Raw genomic sequence first — 18250 nt, 5'->3', positions numbered from 1 at the left:
TGAAACATTTTCCACATTGTACTGCTTGACCGTATCTCTGCGAGTTATCTTTCATCTACCTATTTCCCCCTCCCACCTACAGCTTTTACTACAACCCCCGTCCAAATCCTCAACCACCTGCCTCTCCCTCCTCCACATCACCAAAACCACCCAGCTAAGCCCTCCTCACCACAAAAACCATCTTAAACGAACTCTGCCGATTATACCGATTCAGCTTGACTTCCGCCCACTCCTCGGCCCGCACGTCGACCTCCCACTTCGTTCCCGTCTCCGCCATCACCTGCGCCCACATCCGTCGCCATGACTCCAGATCATGCCGATAGTAGGTAGCCCCAAGCTCGCTGTCCTCGCGCTCACCGGCCACAAAGTCTCCGACGTGCCGGCCGACGAGCAGCGACCCCTTTTGCGGCCGCAGCAGCGTGATAACCTGCTTGGCTAGCGCCACCTGCCTGTCCCAGTCGAATAGATGGAAGAAAGAGGCTGCGTTGATGATGTCGACCTTTCCTGTCAGACGCTGGAGCAATGCGCAGGAGGGGTCGAAGATGTCGCTGGGGATGAATTCGGTGGCTAGCTTGGTGCGGTCGGCGAAGAGGTCGTAGCCCAGGGTGATGAATTCGGGGTGCAGGTCGCTTCCGTATAGGGCAGAGGCTGGGGCGCCTTGGCGGATCTGGGGGGGTTAGTCCTGGGGCTTGGGTGAAGTTGAGGGGGGAGGGACCAGGTAGCGGATGTCTTGACCCATTGCGCAGCCTAGGTCTAGGTATGTCTCGTTCGAGGACTTCAGGCGCGAGAGGATCTCCGGGTAAGCTGGGGAGGCGCAGATGGTGATGTCGAGGAAGCGGAAGGATCCGATGCAGGGGTAGGGGAACTGGGTGGTTGGTTAGTGGAGTGCCAGCAATGATAACCTGAAGAGGAGGGTGGCTTACCACGGCGAAGGCGCGATCGCGCTGCATACCTCTATGTTAGTTCCTCAATACACTTGAGTGTTAGGCTCTCACTCACCACCTCCTTGACATGGTCAATGATCCTCTCCTCGGGGATCTTGCTGTACTCGGCCAGCAAAGTCCGGGCGGGCTCCTTGACCTGCGCGAGGTCGGGCTGGTACCAGCTGTACTGTTCAGCGGGTTTGTCTTTCTGTACGTTTGATTCAGCCATGGTGATCGTGTGCTTGGCGCCAAGGGGTCTGTCTTGTTTCAGATGATGTTTGGCAAGGGAGGTGAAGAAGTTTGGAGGGATAAGTGGAGTGGGCTGTGGGCGGAGGCTGACCCCACATCTTAACCCCGAGGCTTATCTGATCCCTCCCAATTCGGAAATCAGGGCCGGCGCAGTGCCGCCCCGGGTATAGATCTGGGCCAGCAAACACCGAGAGCCGCCAAGGCCGGCGACTAAGGCTCGCCCACACATTCTCGAGGACTACCACCACCGGACCTCAATCACCGAACCCGTGTTGCGCCAGTGGAACGACTCTCTTGCATGTCCAACTGTGAGGTTTGGCGGTATAAGGTAAGGTGTGTCTGAGCTTCGATCAAGCTTTGCAACACCAGAGTTGTATGCGTGTTGGTTGTACTAAGAAAGTCTGCAAACTCCGAATGCGCCGCGATGATGTCATAACCTCATTCGCCGCAAATACCCTGTATCACTACCTGGAGAAAAGCAGGATATCATTCCGCCTTTGAATCTCATTCAACATTTCTCGACTAGATCCGACACATGTTCAACAGCGCCCAAATGCAGCCAGTATACGACGCCGTCGTCGTAGGCGCCGGCCCCGGGGGCATGGCCACCGTAGCAGCCCTGCTAGACGCGGGAGCTCAAAAGGTCCTCTGGGTTGATCCCGCCTGGCAGGGAGGACGACTGAACAGCCTGTACCGGGAGATATCATCGTAAATTTTCCCAATAATACTGATAAAGAATTGGAATGTTCACTATGCTAACGAAAACAAAAATAAAATCCAGAAACACGACCGTCGCAATCTACCTGAAAGCGATCAACTCCTCCACAACCCTGCGCTCCATCATCGACTCCACCCCGTCCCCCAACGCAGTCACCAAACTCGAAGCCATGGACCACAACTCCACCTGCCAGCTCAGCGTCGCCGGCGACATGATCCACATGCTAATCGAGGGGTTGCTCGCTCGTCCAGAGGTCGAAAAACTGACAGCTCTAGTCGAGGAAGCGCATCTAGACGTAGGGTCCCAATCCCCATCTCTTCCCCTTCACCCGCACACATTCCCAGATTAAAAACTCCAGAGTCACGCTAACTCCAACCGCAGAAGAGTATCTGGACCCTAACCACCACACCCGTCTCCCCAACCCCCATCAAATCCCACCGCACGATCCTCAGCACCGGCTCCCACCCGCGCACCCCAACCACCCACCAAAACTACAACCCGAACCTCCACCAACTCGACCTAGACACCTGTATGCGCCGCTCCCTCCTCCCCGATCTCCTCCCACGCAACCGACCCTCCACCATCGCCGTAATCGGCAACTCCCACTCCGGCATCCTCGTCGTGCGCAACCTCTACGAACTCGCGCAGGCCGGTGACCGCAGCGTCAAAATCATCAACTTCCACCGCCGGCCCATCAAGTACGCCATCTACACGGACGAGGGGATTATCTTCGATAATACGGGCCTGAAGGGCGCGACGGCTGAGTGGGCACGCGAGGTTCTGGAGAACTCCCCTGATTCGGAGATTGTGCAGTTTGTGGATGATGGGGAGGATGAGAATGCAGCGTTTGAGGAGTGGTTGCCGCGTTGTACGCATGTCGTTTGGGCGGTGGGGTATGAGCAGAACCGAATCCCGAGGGTGTTTGTGGAGGGAAGGAGGGTGGCTGGGACGGTGCAGTTTGATATGCGGTCGTCGGGGTTTAGGGTCGACGGGCACGACGGGCTCGACGGAGCAGTGGTGAAAGGGTTGTATGGCGTGGGGATTGCGTTTCCGGAGGAGGTCGAGGATCCGGAGGGTCATGTGGAGGCTGCGGTGGGCGTGGCCAAGTTTATTGCGTTTACGCAGAGGGTGAAGGAGCGGTGGATGGGGAGGGGTTGATTGGTTGGAGGGAGTGAGGGTAAGGGCTTTGGTGTCGGAGGATTTATTCGCGGGCAAATGTAATGCCATTGCAATCAATAGATGGGTACCTAGCTAAGTAGAAAACATTCCGGCGGAGCATTGCTATGGATCTGAATTCAGCCAGGGGTCGTCCAGCAGTTCCTGGGCTGTCTTCCTCTTTTCAGGCGTCCACTGCAGCATCGACCGTATAAACTCGAGAAACAGCTGCTGATTCTCTCCTGTAAGGTTCTCCTCTACCTCATGCAGTGAAGTTGCAGGGATAGTAACCCCGCCCGCACCCAGCCATTTACCTATCATATACTCGTCAGCACGACCCCCACCAAGCAAGGAAAACTCACCATCACCTGCAAAAACATGGCGAGTCTCCTGGCTTCGTCGCACGAAAGATAAAGGCGGCAGCCCAAGATACGCCACCATCTCAGCCACATGATGCGAGGGGAGTAATCTCCGTCTTCGTCGAGCGCGTTGAACAAATGTCTGTCTTCGAAAATATCCCACCCCTGGAACCAAGTCAAACTCCTCATGTGCTTCTCACGAGTGCGCTCCGCCTACCATAACACCAAGACTCCAAATATCAACACCTGAGCCCCAATCCATATCGAACAGTACCTCAGGCGCTCGAAAACTCTCCGGCTGAATTATGCCCCTGTGAGACTGGCCAATCTGGGCCTGTCCCAGGTCGCAAAGAACCGGCTGCCCCCATAGCATGTCCTTGGGGAGGCGGAGGTTCCGGGAGGTGTAGATTGTCCGGGATTCATCTATTACTTTCCGAGGACTGTGGTTTTGTTGCTCGGCCTTTTGGAAATCCGTGAGCATCGATTCATCATCGATACTGAGCATGATATTTGACGTTTTGATGTCTGTGGTGGCTCAGATCATCTGGAAAGTGTTGGGATAGATGGCGTGAAACGCACCAGTATGGACTACCCCGGCCTCTCGGTGGAGAAAGTCTAGACCCTGCAGGATGCAAAACAGGGTTTGTTTGAGCAGTGGCTCACTGAGCCTTCGAGCTCTCGAGAGCATCCGCAGTTCGTTCAGCGACAGATGCATGGGCGGATGCACCAAGCATTGGTGGGTACCGTCTGGGCCAGGAATACTGAAAGTATCATACAAGCCACGAACGTAGGCACTTCCGATGTGGGAAGAATTCAGCCTGCTCAAATGCTCATAAATTCCGAGCTCTCCAGACAGGGCGCGCTGAGAGAGGTTGTTGGTCAGTACTTTGATAGCTACGTATTTGTTTTCACTGTGTCGAGCTAGGTCAATACTGGTTTTTGCTCAACTGTACCCTTTATCGTTTTGTTAAGCGACGAACCTTTTGTCCCTACATAGCCAGACCGTGGAGTAAGAGCCGTAGCCTAGCTTTCCTACCACTTGATATCTTGTGTTTAGAGTCTCGCCGATGTGTACAGGATAGAATTGTTGGGGCTTGTAGAACGGAAGCCTCTCTTCCTCCCAGAGAGATCTTCTGGATTGGATGTGTGGTTGTGAACATAGTGCACGTTTCCCGTGCAAGACTGCTGCTCGTGAGATGATCGGGGTAAACTTGGTAAGCAGCATGCCATTCTGTATGGTCGATAGGTACCTTGGAGCCATGGATTGGGTTGGTACCGCTGCCTGGGTGTAAGCTTGACGGAGAGAGTGTGATTGAGCGAATGCAAGGGGGCGGAGGCAGAAACCGAGGCGGTGCTTGGCGGCTGCTATAAAGGAATTCCGGGGCACTGTTTTCTGCTGATGGAGGTAGTTACAAAAGCCGTGATTTTTGTCTGCAGGATATTGTTCCTCAACTTGCTTTGAGTCAACGCCGCGCTGCAAAGAAGTGCCTTGTACAAATTGAGCATGTAGTAAGGAGTTGTCAATCCTGATTTACCAGTACACTGGTGAGGGATATATCCCGGGTGGTCGCTTGCGGATGGCATCCATTTAAGCATGTCTTTTCTCTCCCTCTCGTGAAGATCAAGTGGAGCTCTTATTAGCTGGCTTAATCTCTCATCTTTCAATCTCGTATAGCCTTGTGTGTGCGAGCATCACCTGGACCAGGTGAATGATCAAGTGTTTACCTAAGTACCTACAGTTATATAACCTCATACCAAACCCTCACCATGATAGAAACACCTGAATAGGTGCAGCTAGTCCGGATCAGGATTAGCCTTTCTGATACCCGGGAGATAAACAAACCGAGCAAACAGCACCGCTGCCACAAAGTTGTGCTGCATTATTCCGAGCTCATCCAATGGTTGGCAGGGTCCAACTCTCGCTCACCTAAGCAATGCATCCGCATAGCATGTTCCCCACCGATCGCATCGATGGCATCTCAATTCCTACCCAATTGAAGCTAGAGCAATATCAACAAAAACATCCATAAATATTGCAGCGCCGCTGTCAGCGAATCAAACCAGGGCAGCCAAAATGACGCCATCCCCTTCACGCGTCGCCAGCATCATGCTCTCCTGGCACTCGCTCGAGCTCGTGTCATGTTCAACCCTCCAAACGCTGTGGGCAGGGTACGGCCACATCTGCGCTATCTCCGCCCGCGCCACCACCTCCGAGGCCGCCGCCCATCTCGCCCAGCTCTGCGGGGTGGACTCAAAAGGCGCCGGGGGCACCTACCCGCTTATCCTGAAGCTCATCTCCCCGCCGAGCAAGAAGGCCCGCACCGAGGATGAGGGCCACCTGCGCAAGATGCTGAGCTACGAGGTCGAACAGTGCTTCTACAGCGAGGTGGTGCCGCGGCTGGGCGACGAGATCGGCGTGGCCAAGTGTCTGGCCTCGACCCGCGATATGGCCGGTAGGCCTGGCGAGGATGAGCTCCGGGGCCTCATGGCCACCGTCATGGTGGATCTGCGGCCCGCGTACCCGGTGGCCGGGGGCAAGAGGAGCTCTCTGAGCAGTACGCAGGTGCGCGCGGCGTTGGACTGGCTGGCTGGGTTTCACGGTCGCTCGCGGGCGTTGTTGCCGGGTAGCAGGGATGAATTGGTTCTGCCGCCGCTTGAGGAAGCTAAAAGGAGGCAGAGCAGGAATGAAAAAGGTGGCAGGGGATTGTGGCTGAATGGTGGGTATACGTACCTTGCTACCCGGCGGAAAGAGTATGCTTCGCTTGTCGATGATACGGACTCAGAGTGGTCCGAGGCGCTGTGCAGCGCACCCGAAGGCTTCTCCTTGTCTGTGGCTGAGATGGTGGCGTTGGTGTTGACGCCTTCTGGGAGGCCGATCGAGTCCTATATCCATGGGGACGTTAAGTCGGAGAACCTGTTCACGTCGGCCAGTGGAGAGTGGGTCGCGTTCTTTGACTTCCAGTACGTCGGCCTGGGTCTCGGGGTGTGTGATCTCGCCAAGCTGTTTACGTGCTCGGTCCCTCTCGAGATGCTGGTCGAGGACGAGAACTATTTGCCCGAGCAGTTGCCGATGCAGCATGGAGAGAGAAGCCTGCTGGAGGCGTATCGCGCGGCGCTCCTCCAGGAACAGGAGTCGGACGTGTATCCATGGGAGACATTTCGACGACACTGGGAGACGGCACTTGTGGACTGGTGCAGGTTTCAAGCCTCGTGGGGGTTCTGGGGAAATACAGAGTGGCTGGAGGCCCGCGTAAGATCGATCCTCGGCGATCAGGGATGGAGGGACTGGCTGTATCAGGAAGTCAGTTTTAGAAGTGGTTCGTGATGAAGGGGGTGGAGCAGAGCAGGGCTCAGCTCAATGCGTTTTACTGTTTAATCTTAGATCCCCGAGTCAAACTAGAGATTCGAAGTTTTAGTCCAGACCAGCATTTTGTGGGCTGTCAGCCAGTCGTCGATAGAGGTTGGTTGGCTGGACTACTGCTAAGATGTGCGGATCATATAGCCAGCATACATTATCAAAGAAAGCTTTCACCATGTCGAACATAAATGCTCGACGGTTTCAGTGCGACTGGGCACCGAAGAAAAACTCTTCCGGGTACCATTACCTGCAGTTGTATTTCCTGTGGTTTCCTGGCCGAGTTAAGATGGCACAAGAGGCCATGTGATAAAGTTACACGAGCAACCAGATAAGAAGACGCCCGTGGGTCCTTGAGACAAGGATGTTCGTCTCCGAGGTGATTTAAACATGCAAATCAATTTTCCGACTGGGTAAGCCCGATGCCAGAGTGCCAAGCCATTCTGCTTGAGACCGAAGCACCAGGATAGCCTGTCCGGGAAAAGGTGTATTGTGCGTACTCCAAAGGAATTAGTAGGCTAATCCTAGGATCGACACGCTACTTCCCAAATTATGGTCAGCTGATTGCATCTTCAGGTGAAACAATTTTCAGGCTGCCTTGGGCAAGCCGGCCCATATCCAGAGCTAATGTTGTGTCTGCCAGGGTGTGCAGTCTCGGCCATCGTCAAAACCCTCTTGCAGCCTTGTTAGATGGGGCTTGACTGACGTCGAATCACACCTACTGACGGTTGCCTCAATTGGGAGCTTGGTCGGCGACCAAGAAAGCAGCATGCTCAGCGCACATTTCTACAGTCCCCGATAACCATGCTCTGGATCATATAGTCCATCATGTAGCCTAACCAGCTCATGCATCTCGAGCCCATGACAATAAGCAATATCTGTCTTCATCAAAAGCAATACCGTAGCAAACAGTTTGTGTTTAGGCAGGAAATAGTGACAATGTGAGGGACTGTCTTGTCTGTTGTCTTGGTGAGCATAGCTCTTGCTGAGGAGATAGATCACCATATTTGAAGATACATAATCGCCGCTGCGTCCTTCTGAGCATTGAGGTAGTGTGATATGCCCTTTTTAATTCATCAGTGCTAGCCCTGATTCTCGAGACCACGTTTCGTGTGGCTTATCATGGTGCCTTGGTTACCCTTTTTCCTTCGTGGTGCAACAGCCATCAGTGCAGCTTGTATTACCAGTGAAGAAAATAGTAAGGATGAATCATGCTCCCTGCTCTATTCCATTGTTGTGTCCAGTTATTTCCAACTGGCAAGGGAGCTGACATCAATTCTACCCAAGGCCTATATCCTTATGGTACACTACCTACCAACTATCTTCCCCCTTTCATCGAGGACGAGGTACGATCGAGTCTGACACCAGTGTCCCTGGCATCAACAACTCACTGAATCAACTCAGGGGGGTACTCAATACCCACCATGGCGAGACGTCTCCCCTTTAGGACCTCCCCCCAGTACCGGGGTAACGCGTCATTATAACTTCACCGCCATGCGCGATATAACTACACCAGATGGGTACATGAAAAGCGCCATGTTGATCAACGGCCAATTCCCCGGGCCAATGATTGAGGCGAACTGGGGTGATACCATCTCCGTGACAGTGAATAATATGATCACGACCGGAACAGAGGAAGGCCTGGCCATGCATTGGCACGGGATCACACAGAAAGGAACTCCCTGGGAAGACGGAGTACCTGGTGTGACGCAATGCCCCATCGTGCCACGATCCAGCTTTACCTACACCTTCCAGGCTGATCAATATGGGACTGGCTGGTATCATTCCCACTATAGTGCTCAATTGACCGATGGCGTCTATGGCCCGGTTATTGTTCACGGTCCCAACCACGTCAACTACGACTACGACCTTGGGCCCGTCATGATCTCAGAATATCACCATCACGACTACTGGTCAAATCTGGTGGAAATCTTCTCCAGGCCACCCGTGATCCCGAATGTGGACAACAACCTGATTAATGGCCGCGGCATCTACAACTGCAGCGGAACCGACTGCAGCCCCGGCGCCAGCCTCTCTCGCTTCAGCTTCAGAAGCGGCAAAGTCCACCGACTCAGGTTATTAAACACCGGATCCAACGCTAACCAGAAGATCAGCATAGACGGCCATACAATGACCGTAATCGCGAACGACTTTATCCCCGTCAAGCCCTACAACACGGACGTTGTCACCTTAGGCGCCGGACAGCGCACTGACATCCTCGTCAAGGCCACCGGCAGCCCCCGCGACGCCTACTGGATGCGATCATCCATCGACATGGACTGCCTCAACTCGACCGCAACATACCCAACCGTAACCGCAGCGATCTACTATGAAGACGCAGACCCATCCACCTGGCCCAACACCACCAGCACCGCCGTCTGGCAGAGCAACAACTGCGCCGGGGACCCCCTCAACCAGACCGTCCCATACTATCCGCTCACCCCGCCAGGCACCCCCTCCACCATCGAAACCATCGAGATCAACCTCGCCCAAAACGCAACAGGCCACTACCTCTTCTACATGAATAACGCGACCTTCCGCGCCAACTACAACGCCCCACTCCTCCTCCTCGGCCGGACGGGCAACCTCTCTGACCCTTACTACGCCAACGCCAACGCCTACAACTCCGGCACCAACTCCAGCGTGCGCCTAGTCTTCAACAACATCTATCCAATGCACCACCCGCTGCACTTACACGGGCATAATTTCTGGGTCCTGGCCGAGGGTCGCGGAACGTGGGACGGTGTCGTGGTGAATCCTGCGAATCCGCAGCGGCGAGACACGCAGATGATGCAGGCAGGCACCCCGGAGAATCCCGCGTATGCCGTGCTGGAATGGGAGCTGGATAACCCGGGTGTGTGGCCGCTGCATTGTCACATGTCGTATCATGTCAGCATGGGGCTGTCGTTGAATATTATTGTATGTTTGTCCTTTTCCATGCGAGTGCTGATGGCCTTTCTGGCGCGGTGATGATAGCTACTGACTGCGTGACTGTCTTTAGGAACAACCGGAGAAGATCCAGCAGCTTAAGATCCCCGCCTCCCTGGCGAAGACGTGTCATGAGTGGGCGGTCTTCAGTGGTCAGGAGTTTGTGAATGAGATCGATTCCGGGGTTTGAGGTTGTGTCGTATGTTATGCAGGGGTTCTTGGATGCACGGAGAAATGTTTGTTGTTTTAAGCAGGGCTTTCAGCTCTGCAGGACAGTGATAGATTTTCAGACGGCATATTATGTCGAACAAATTGTTAGTTCTTGGCCCGCACCTCAAATTGTGATAACAATTCATCATCGGTTATTGGACGCTTGCAGGCACACTGAGTAAAGCTTCATTGGGATAATAGGTAAGCTCATTCCAATAAGAGCACTCACCTGATGATCATCTGTACGGAGAATCTGGAATAACTTCCTAGTTGCTAGAATCCTGCTGGGGTCATAAACCAGCCCAGGCCGAAACGAAAGTTCCAGGTACCCCCGGTGTCCCCGAGGAAACAACAAACATTTTTCACTCCCTATTGGTGGATACTTGAAACTAAAAGTAACGCCGAACAATCGGAGAATATGCCGAAGTCGACTTGAATGTAGGTTTTGCCTCCCGATTCCTTGTTCTTGAGCCAGCGTGTTCCCATCCAACAACGGTGCTGAAAATGGCAAGCGCTTCCGGAGGGGCAGAGTGGAGGGGTCTATACCTACCGCGCAGTTGACCCCATCTAGGAATGTGATACCGAAAGCCTCCGCCGCTGAGTACCCAGATTACAACATAAATTAGATGTAATAGGGCATGATGGATTGCTCTTCTGCATCTAAGAAGGTATCGCGATCCAACACCGCTGCAACTATCAAATTCCACAGTAACTGCCTTCTAGATTCTTGCTTCCCGTCGTGGACTCCGGCGGAACTCTCGCTATGGCCGCAACTAGCTCAGTAACAAAACTCTTCGATGTGGCCGAAATCGTCGCAGTAGTGACCGGAGGTGGAAGTGGTATGCGAGAAAACCTATAAAAATGGAAATCGCTATTCATTGCAAGCTCACGGATCGTTTGAATAGGGCTCGGCCTCTATATGACGCGGGCACTGGCCACCAACGGAGCAAAGAAAGTCTATATTCTTGGACGGAGGAGACATATCCTGGACCAAGCGGTGGCTGAAATAGTCCGTCTTGCGAATCCCAGACACTAAACAAGCGTCTTTCCTAACTGCTATCAGGGCCAGACAGCATCAGCCCAATACAATGCGATGTCACGGACCCAGAGACCCTAAAATCTGCGGTCGCATTAATCGAGAAAGACATCGGCTATATCAACTCCTTGTTGCCAACTCCGGCATTGCCGGGCCCTCGGGGAGCGTACCTTCTGGGTCGAGCATCCCGCAGGTGCAAGAGGCCTTGCTCCAAATCTCCATGCAGGAATTCACGAATACCTTCCACGTGAACTGCACGGCCGTGTTCTACACTGCCATTGCGTTCCTCGGACTGCTCGATGCAGGGAACAAGACCCGGAACAACTACTCCCGCAAGGGCTGTCGGAGTCAGGTGATCGCGACCAGCAGTATCGGGAGCTTCAATCGACGCATCACGGCGGGGTTCGCGTACGGAGCCAGCAAGGCCGCGACCACGATGCTTTTGAAGGTCCTGGCGACGTACCTGGTGCCGTATCGGATCCGAGCGAATGTGCTATGTCCTGGATGTAAGCTAGAGTCGAGGATGAGAATCATAAGTCGAGGGCAATATGCTGACGATAGGGGCTAGTGTTTCCAACCGATTTGACGACGGACCTGATTCATGGCCAGAGCCCCACGGAGGAAGGGGCGTTTTCGCTGGATCAAATCCCGGCTGAGCGCGCTGGTACCCCCGAGGATATCATGGGCCCGCTGTTGTATTTGGCTTCGCGCGCTGGCGCGTACTGTAATGGCAATTGTATGCTTACTGATGGTGGTCGGTTGAGTGTTATGCCTGCTACTTATTAGCACGGCGTTATGGATTAGGCCTAGGGAGAAAAGAGTTTGATCTGCCATTCAAGGGTAAAATCGATTCATGATTCTAGCTTTTTAAGTCCCTGTGTCCGTCTAATTCGTGCCTATCGAGGTTAGAGCCTGGGCATGAAAGGGGGCTAGGCATGAAAGTTCATTGAGCGTAGGTAGTTGGACAAAATATCGAGAGGCTGTAGGTAAAAGGAGCGCACATTCACACTTCTTCCTGAAATACCTGCCATTGTCAATTGCTCACTGTGGCTTCTTAGCCGTCAACCTCCTTGTAACTCACTATATTGATGTCCATTCTGCTTAACCCAACGCCTTCCACCGTCGCAGGGTATACAAGCATAGTCTCGATGTAACGATATTGGGACCACGTGACTCGCCATATAACGAAATTGAGCCGAGCATGGCCTCCGATATAACAATGCTCGGCACGCAGACCGTTCCTTGCTACAGAGAAAATTATTCTTGAGCCACATCGCCTGGATTCTAATATCAGACTCTTCCCACCATCAAGTCCGCAATTGCGCCAGCCCAGACCTCGACATCGATACCAACGCCATGAATAAAACACCACATCCCATCAGAGCCAGCATACAAAGCACACTCGGAGCCATAGGAGCACAGAAAAAGCGTCACTTGTCACTTTCGAGGAGATTCTGTAATGTGTGCGCAGACTACAGCTCTTCATCGAACAGCAGGACGACAACGATGATGCGGCTCTTGCTTGCGAGGATGGAGAAGGAGAATAAAAAAGTGAAAGGCGAGGTAGGATGGTATTCCTACAATGAAATTCTCTTTCATTCGTTTCTATAGTTAGCTATGAGCAAGTATACCTAGTAGTTCATGGCTTAGAGTTGTTTTATGCCGATGGAGGTTCGAAGTGTCTGAGTTGTCGTCTAGAAATAGTGATTCTCTCCACCCGAACAATATTATGGACGCAAATCTCGTTTGAAAGAGTTAAACTTGTTTTGATATGAGAGACAAGTGGCCGGAAGACAAGCTAGCCGCCGTTATGCGTGGCTGACGCAAGGGTCCAGGACTGGCAATTTGAGAAGGACATTGGAAGGGTAAACAATATAGTTACAGAGCCGTGTACCAAAAGGTATTAGACTACGCTAATTGTAACAGTGTATGCCAGGTGTAATGATCACCAATGTGATAATCTTTACAACCTAAAACAGTAAATCCTGAGACTGGATTGAGGAGGTGCTACTTAAAACGATATAGTCTGTAAGTCCTAATATAGTAACTACTACCAGATCAGATCTGATGAAAAGACTAGGAGAATTACAGCAGTCTAACAACTTTTGGTACACGGATCCGTACAGTATTAGGGGTTCAAGGGGGGAGAAGAAAAAATGAGGTATACATTTAGGGATCTGTGGTCAACATGTGATCATGCTGGGAGTTGGACGATATCTCTCCGTAGCTGAGGGGAGCCCAACATACGTCTTGATTGGAACTGTTCCCAGGGGAATTGGGCGGTGGTATGGCTCGATGTTCCGCCCAATGGGCAGAACCGAGCTGTCAGAATGTTAACCATGTTAAGGGGTAAAGAGCAACCGGGCCGAGAGTCCCCGGTGCCGCTAAGCACCAGAACAGTTAGCGTGGTGTGATTGTTGATGTTTTCAATAATTGGGCCCACGTGATAAATATCCGATACCCTTATCGGTCATCCCACATTGAACTGATCACACACACGGAACGAATTAGGAGTATTTCCACTCAAAACAATCCAGCTTAGCTTAGCTTTGGGTTAGGTTACTGTTAGGTTCCTTAGGTACCAGCCAAGCCTAAGCTAGTGGCCAGTTCTGACTGACTGACCGCTCAACCTCCGTGCCTCAACCTTTTCTCCTCATTTCTCTCCTCTCCGGATCTCCTTCCACTGTTTTCCCCCAGTCCCACTTCCTCCCTAATCTCCCTTCCCCCCCCCCCCAAATACCCTCACCATCAACTCATCATGCGTGAAATCGTAAGTCGACCCGTTCAGCCTAAGCTTATCTATCTCTTGAAACAAGAAATGCTAACGGTTGCCTCCCCCACATTTTAGGTTCACCTCCAAACCGGCCAGTGTGTATGTTTACCCATCCTGGGACTGCCAGTCGTCTACCTAGTACTCACAAACACCCCGTCTACAGGGTAACCAAATTGGTTCTGCCTTCTGGTAAGCTCCAGCCTTGACTACCTCTCATCACCCCGATCACCATGGCTAACACCCACCAGGCAGACCATCTCCGGCGAACATGGCCTCGACGGCGACGGCGTGTCAGTGATCCCGCGGACACTCGAGACACTCGACTCCTTCCCCTTCTGACATCCATCCTAGATACAATGGCAGCTCCGACCTTCAGCTGGAACGCATGAACGTCTACTTCAACGAAGCCGGCAACAACAAGTACGTGCCCCGCGCGGTGCTGGTTGATCTGGAGCCCGGTACGATGGACGCTCTGCGCTCCGGTCCCATGGGCGGCCTCTTCCGTCCCGACAACTACGTGTTCGGCCAGTCCGGTGCCGGCAACAACTGGGCCAAGGGTCACTACACTGAGGGTGCTGAGCTGGTCGACCAGGTGGTGGACGTGGTGCGCCGTGAGGCCGAGAACTGCGACTGCCTGCAAGGTTTCCAGATCACCCACTCCCTGGGTGGTGGTACGGGTTCCGGTATGGGTACCCTCCTGATCTCCAAGATCCGCGAGGAGTTCCCCGACCGCATGATGGCCACCTTCTCGGTGATGCCCTCCCCCAAGGTGTCCGACACCGTGGTCGAGCCCTACAACGCGACCCTGTCGGTGCACCAGCTGGTCGAGCACGCCGACGAGACCTTCTGTCTGGACAACGACGCCCTGTACGACATCTGCCAGCGCACCCTGAAGCTGTCCTCCCCCTCGTACGGCGACCTCAACCACCTCGTGTCCGCCGTCATGTCCGGTATCACCGTCAGCCTGCGCTTCCCCGGCCAGCTGAACTCGGATCTCCGCAAGTTGGCCGTCAACATGATCCCCTTCCCGCGTCTGCACTTCTTCATGGTCGGCTTCGCGCCCCTGACCAGCCGCGGCGCCCACTCCTTCCGCGCCGTGACCGTGCCCGAGCTCACCCAGCAGATGTTCGATCCCCGCAACATGATGACCAACGCGAACTTCCAGAACGGTCGCTTCCTGACCTGTTCGACTTTGTTGTATGTCCTGCCCCCTACCCCCCCTAAACCCCCCACCCTCGACCAACCACCGATGCTAACCCCCCTCTCCCCAACCAGCCGCGGTAAGGTCTCCATGAAGGAAGTGGAGGACCAGGTCCGCAACGTGCAGAACAAGAACTCGACCTACTTCGTGGAGTGGATCCCCAACAACGTGCAGACGGCGCTGTGCTCCGTGCCTCCCAAGAACCTGAAGATGGCGGCCACTTTCGTCGGAAACTCGACCTCCGTGCAGGAGCTGTTCCACCGTGTTGCTACCCAGTTCACTGCCATGTTCCGCCGCAAGGCCTTCTTGCACTGGTACACTGGCGAGGGCATGGACGAGATGGAGTTCACTGAAGCCGAGAGCAACATGAACGACCTGATGTCCGAGTACCAGCAGTACCAGGATGCGTCCATCTCCGATGGCGAGGGCGTCGAGCACTACGAGGGTGAGGGTGAGGAGATCTACGAGGAGGAGGTTTAAATCTCTGCCCAAGGAATAAGTCTGTAGGGGATAGGGTGGGTTGGTGTGTTCAGTGGGATGAAAAACTGTTCTCGTCTTATATGTGTGCTTAGGATCGATCTGTTGAAGGCCGGTCTTGGCATTTATTTACGGACATAGTAATTTTATTTGGTTGGCGGGACTTGAGTTGGTTCTTTTCTTGGTGTGTGTAGGGTGGCATTCTGCCAGGTGGCGATTTGAAGAGTGATGGCTTGATGGGGACATCTACTTGGGGTGTTGACGTGATGCAGCAAGTGCAGCAGGGATAAGAGCCCACCCAACTAACATAGCTCCGTGGGAGACACACCTCCCGAATCCCCGCATGCAAATGCAGTATAACCCTCATTCATCCAACCTCCCAATTCACCATCCGATCCCGCGAACCCTACCGGCAACACCCCGCCTCCCCCATTTCGCTATCCACTACCCCCAACCGACAAAAACACGACGCCCGCACCGGCACATCCGCCCTAGCCACCTCATCCCGCATCTTCCCCTCCACACGCTCCGCATCCTCGACCCTCCCCAACCGCACAAAACACTCATGCACCCCATGCAACGCCCACACATTATCGGGATGCCGTAGCGCCCGCGGCAGCGCATCCGTCATCCCCAGATCCGCCTCGTAGACCGCGACGGCCTCCTCGACGCGGCCCTGCTCCATCAGCAGCGCCCCGTAGGCGTGGCGGGTCGGCTGCATCCAGCCCCACGGTTCATCGTAGGGGAGATTATCCTCGAGCTCGATGGCGTTACGGAGGGCGGTGAATGCCGCCTCGAAGTCGCCCTCGCGGTAGGCGAGCTCGCCGTCGAGCATTGCGGCGGCGATGGCGAGGATGTCGGTGCATTTGTTGTTGAAGAGGGCGCGCGAGGGTTGCACGCGCGAGACGGCGGCGTGGAAGTGCTTGCGCTGCGCGCGGGAGGATGCCGTGTCCCCGGTGGCGGCGTGGGCGATGCCCTTGGCGTAGTGGGTTATTGCGGTTGTCATGGTGTAGAGGGTTGGGTCTGACGGGAGGGCGAGGGCGAGGATGTCGGCCCACCGGCCGAAGCGGATGAGCACGTGCACGCGCACGGAGAGGAAGGCTTCGAGCCAGTCGGCCATCGGCGGGGACTGGACTTGGAGTAAGGACTCGGGGATGGAAGATTCGAGTTGTGATGCGGTGCTGAGTGCGATTTCGGATTGGCCGGCGAACATGGCGGCGTAGATGCGGAAGTGGTAGTCGTGCGAGCGGTAGAGGGTGTAGAAGTTCACGGCGCCGTTGCGCTGGTGGTACCGCTCGTCGGCGGCGATGGCGGCGGAGTTCCAGGTGATGGCTTGGGTGTACTGGCCGCAGAGCAGGTCCAGGTGCGTGGGCATGTGGTGCAGGTGTCCGCCGTCGGGGACCAGGCCGCGGAGGTGGTCGGCGACGGGGAGGGCGGATTCGGGTTCGGGGGACATCTCCATGAGGTGGATGTAGAGGTGGAGAAGCCCCGGGTGCTGTAGGGCACTTGGCAGGGCTAATGCGCGGTCGAGCAGGGCTTTGATCTTGAGCGTGGGCGCGCCTTCGGTGGGTGCGCCGGTTCGCAGGTCCCAAAGGTCCCATGGATGCAGGTTCATGAGCGCGTCCGCGTAGGCCGTGATGACGTCGAGATCATCAGGGAACTCGCGGTATACCGTTTCCATGGCTTGGGCGAAGTCCTCGTTCCATGCTGAGAATGGCTTGATGGGGGTCTCCTCTGGATATCGTGACTGGATTGCCTTGATGAGTGCGGCTTCGACGGGTGATGCGTGGGGAGCGTGGGATTCGGCGGTCTTCGCGGCGGCGTGTCCGCGCCGGACGACGGTGGCGAGATCTACCTCGTCGAAATAGCTCCAGGGTTTGTTGTAGTTGGCGCCGATGGCATAGGCCAGCCCCCAGTAGGCCATGGCGCAGGTCTTGTCGGATTCAATGGCCCGCTCGAAGCACCGCGCGGATTCTTCGTGGTTGAAGGCGTACATCCAGATGAGGCCGCGGTTGAACCATGTTTGGCCGGTGGCGGAGGTGGTAGTGACGGGGCGGCGGTAGGTCCCAAGATCGAAGTATTCTTCTTGCGACATGATTGCGATGGTCTGGATTGAGCTGAGTGTGCGTATGTTCTGCTATCAATCTGTTGTTCTCAGCCACCACGGTGGCTACGAGGCCGATATGGCGGGGTCAGGTCTTGGCGTGGCGTGATCTGAGATTTTGTTCAGAGGTATGTTCTTAAGCTACACCACCTTCCACTGCCACTCACAGGAAGGTAATTGTCGATAGACGCTATCCCAGGCGGATCTGAGGGTAGTGAGGCGTGTTGCCCCGAGTGTTGCCCCGATGAAAGCGGACGAAGGCATCCACCGTCACTTCTCCAACAAGCTTCTATTTTGGGTTAGTCTACGCGGGGGTTGGGTGTTTGCGTTTGCTATCGACGATAAGATAAGCATTGAGAAGCAACGAGCATAGCAGCTACACCTCCTGGATACCTTGAGACTATGATCTTGGTTGTGGTAGAATGCAATCATGTGCAGAACGCGCAGAATGTACCCATCCAACTGTTCCTTCCTGCAAGGCCACGTATCAGCTGAGTCACTATGCACCTTCCAGATTGTATCACCCCCGCAGTCTTATCGTCGGAGTTGATATGCAGTGCAGCGGCGTTTGAGGAACCTCCTATTTGTTGTTTACACCGAGCCCCTTGGCCATTGAAAGGTCCCAGCTTCTTTTATTCACTCTTCTGGATCCTGGTACTCTCCTCAATTGCCATCGATACCCACTCGTTCAGCTCCACAGTGATTCTAGACACCACCCGGACACATATACAAGCTCAACTCGACAATTGTACAGACCGCACG

The 18250-nt window shown here is 54.5% G+C and overlaps 8 protein-coding genes across 8 annotated transcripts; 5 read left to right on the top strand and 3 right to left on the bottom strand.

Moving 5' to 3' along the window:
• Positions 1 to 41: 41 nt before the first annotated feature.
• On the bottom strand, positions 42 to 1206 carry BO82DRAFT_305696 (class I SAM-dependent methyltransferase). The gene is made up of 4 exons (XM_025632230.1): positions 1000 to 1206; positions 924 to 944; positions 716 to 865; positions 42 to 667 (listed from the first exon to the last, which is right to left on the bottom strand). The coding sequence occupies exons 1-4, from the start codon at positions 1150 to 1152 to the stop codon at positions 155 to 157; spliced, it is 837 nt and encodes a 278-aa protein (XP_025493942.1). The 5' UTR covers positions 1153 to 1206; the 3' UTR covers positions 42 to 154.
• A 519-nt stretch (positions 1207 to 1725) lies between these two features.
• Positions 1726 to 3048, top strand: BO82DRAFT_330937 (uncharacterized protein; the record flags this gene model as incomplete). The annotated part of the gene is made up of 3 exons (XM_025633118.1): positions 1726 to 1880; positions 1954 to 2185; positions 2272 to 3048. The coding sequence occupies 3 exons, from the start codon at positions 1726 to 1728 to the stop codon at positions 3046 to 3048; spliced, it is 1164 nt and encodes a 387-aa protein (XP_025493941.1).
• A 123-nt stretch (positions 3049 to 3171) lies between these two features.
• BO82DRAFT_372884 (kinase-like protein) lies at positions 3172 to 4629 on the bottom strand (the record flags this gene model as incomplete). The annotated part of the gene is made up of 4 exons (XM_025637340.1): positions 3172 to 3546; positions 3622 to 3929; positions 3984 to 4336; positions 4385 to 4629. The coding sequence occupies 4 exons, from the start codon at positions 4627 to 4629 to the stop codon at positions 3172 to 3174; spliced, it is 1281 nt and encodes a 426-aa protein (XP_025493940.1).
• An 800-nt stretch (positions 4630 to 5429) lies between these two features.
• Positions 5430 to 6910, top strand: BO82DRAFT_352493 (uncharacterized protein). The gene has a single exon (XM_025634701.1). It carries the CDS (start codon positions 5479 to 5481, stop codon positions 6727 to 6729), a length of 1251 nt encoding a protein of 416 aa, XP_025493939.1. The 5' UTR covers positions 5430 to 5478; the 3' UTR covers positions 6730 to 6910.
• Positions 6911 to 8045: 1135 nt separating this feature from the next.
• BO82DRAFT_305688 (uncharacterized protein) lies at positions 8046 to 9987 on the top strand. The gene is made up of 3 exons (XM_025632229.1): positions 8046 to 8126; positions 8164 to 9678; positions 9761 to 9987. The coding sequence occupies exons 2-3, from the start codon at positions 8254 to 8256 to the stop codon at positions 9875 to 9877; spliced, it is 1542 nt and encodes a 513-aa protein (XP_025493938.1). The 5' UTR covers positions 8046 to 8126; positions 8164 to 8253; the 3' UTR covers positions 9878 to 9987.
• Positions 9988 to 10660: 673 nt separating this feature from the next.
• Positions 10661 to 11719, top strand: BO82DRAFT_372881 (SDR family NAD(P)-dependent oxidoreductase; the record flags this gene model as incomplete). Its single annotated transcript, XM_025637339.1, has 5 exons — positions 10661 to 10736; positions 10803 to 10910; positions 10961 to 11063; positions 11099 to 11439; positions 11502 to 11719. The coding sequence occupies 5 exons, from the start codon at positions 10661 to 10663 to the stop codon at positions 11717 to 11719; spliced, it is 846 nt and encodes a 281-aa protein (XP_025493937.1).
• Positions 11720 to 13650: 1931 nt separating this feature from the next.
• Positions 13651 to 15639, top strand: BO82DRAFT_352490 (tubulin beta chain). The gene is made up of 6 exons (XM_025634700.1): positions 13651 to 13703; positions 13782 to 13805; positions 13870 to 13895; positions 13955 to 13996; positions 14058 to 14903; positions 14982 to 15639. The coding sequence occupies exons 1-6, from the start codon at positions 13692 to 13694 to the stop codon at positions 15385 to 15387; spliced, it is 1356 nt and encodes a 451-aa protein (XP_025493936.1). The 5' UTR covers positions 13651 to 13691; the 3' UTR covers positions 15388 to 15639.
• Positions 15395 to 17590, bottom strand: BO82DRAFT_33601 (TPR-like protein). The gene has a single exon (XM_025633327.1). It carries the CDS (start codon positions 17477 to 17479, stop codon positions 15791 to 15793), a length of 1689 nt encoding a protein of 562 aa, XP_025493935.1. The 5' UTR covers positions 17480 to 17590; the 3' UTR covers positions 15395 to 15790.
• Positions 17591 to 18250: the final 660 nt, after the last annotated feature.

This window comes from Aspergillus uvarum, assembly GCF_003184745.1.
Source record: "Aspergillus uvarum CBS 121591 unplaced genomic scaffold BO82scaffold_14, whole genome shotgun sequence".
Taxonomy (NCBI): domain Eukaryota; kingdom Fungi; phylum Ascomycota; class Eurotiomycetes; order Eurotiales; family Aspergillaceae; genus Aspergillus; species Aspergillus uvarum.
The sequence above is the reverse complement of the archived record's forward strand: the minus strand, read 5'-3'. Positions and strand labels throughout refer to the sequence as shown.

Coding starts and splice junctions, on each gene's coding strand:
- BO82DRAFT_33601 (XM_025633327.1), bottom strand. CDS start 17,479: ATGTCGCAAGAAGAATACTTCGATCTTGGGACCTACCGCCGCCCCGTC.
- BO82DRAFT_305696 (XM_025632230.1), bottom strand. CDS start 1,152: ATGGCTGAATCAAACGTACAGAAAGACAAACCCGCTGAACAGTACAGC. Junction 866..923: donor GCGATCGCGCCTTCGCCGTG/GTAAGCCACCCT, acceptor CCAACCACCCAG/TTCCCCTACCCCTGCATCGG. Junction 668..715: donor GTCAAGACATCCGCTACCTG/GTCCCTCCCCCC, acceptor TAACCCCCCCAG/ATCCGCCAAGGCGCCCCAGC.
- BO82DRAFT_352493 (XM_025634701.1), top strand. CDS start 5,479: ATGACGCCATCCCCTTCACGCGTCGCCAGCATCATGCTCTCCTGGCAC.
- BO82DRAFT_352490 (XM_025634700.1), top strand. Junction 13,997..14,057: donor GGCCTCGACGGCGACGGCGT/GTCAGTGATCCC, acceptor CATCCATCCTAG/ATACAATGGCAGCTCCGACC. Junction 14,904..14,981: donor CTGACCTGTTCGACTTTGTT/GTATGTCCTGCC, acceptor CTCCCCAACCAG/CCGCGGTAAGGTCTCCATGA.
- BO82DRAFT_305688 (XM_025632229.1), top strand. CDS start 8,254: ATGCGCGATATAACTACACCAGATGGGTACATGAAAAGCGCCATGTTG. Junction 9,679..9,760: donor GGCTGTCGTTGAATATTATT/GTATGTTTGTCC, acceptor GACTGTCTTTAG/GAACAACCGGAGAAGATCCA.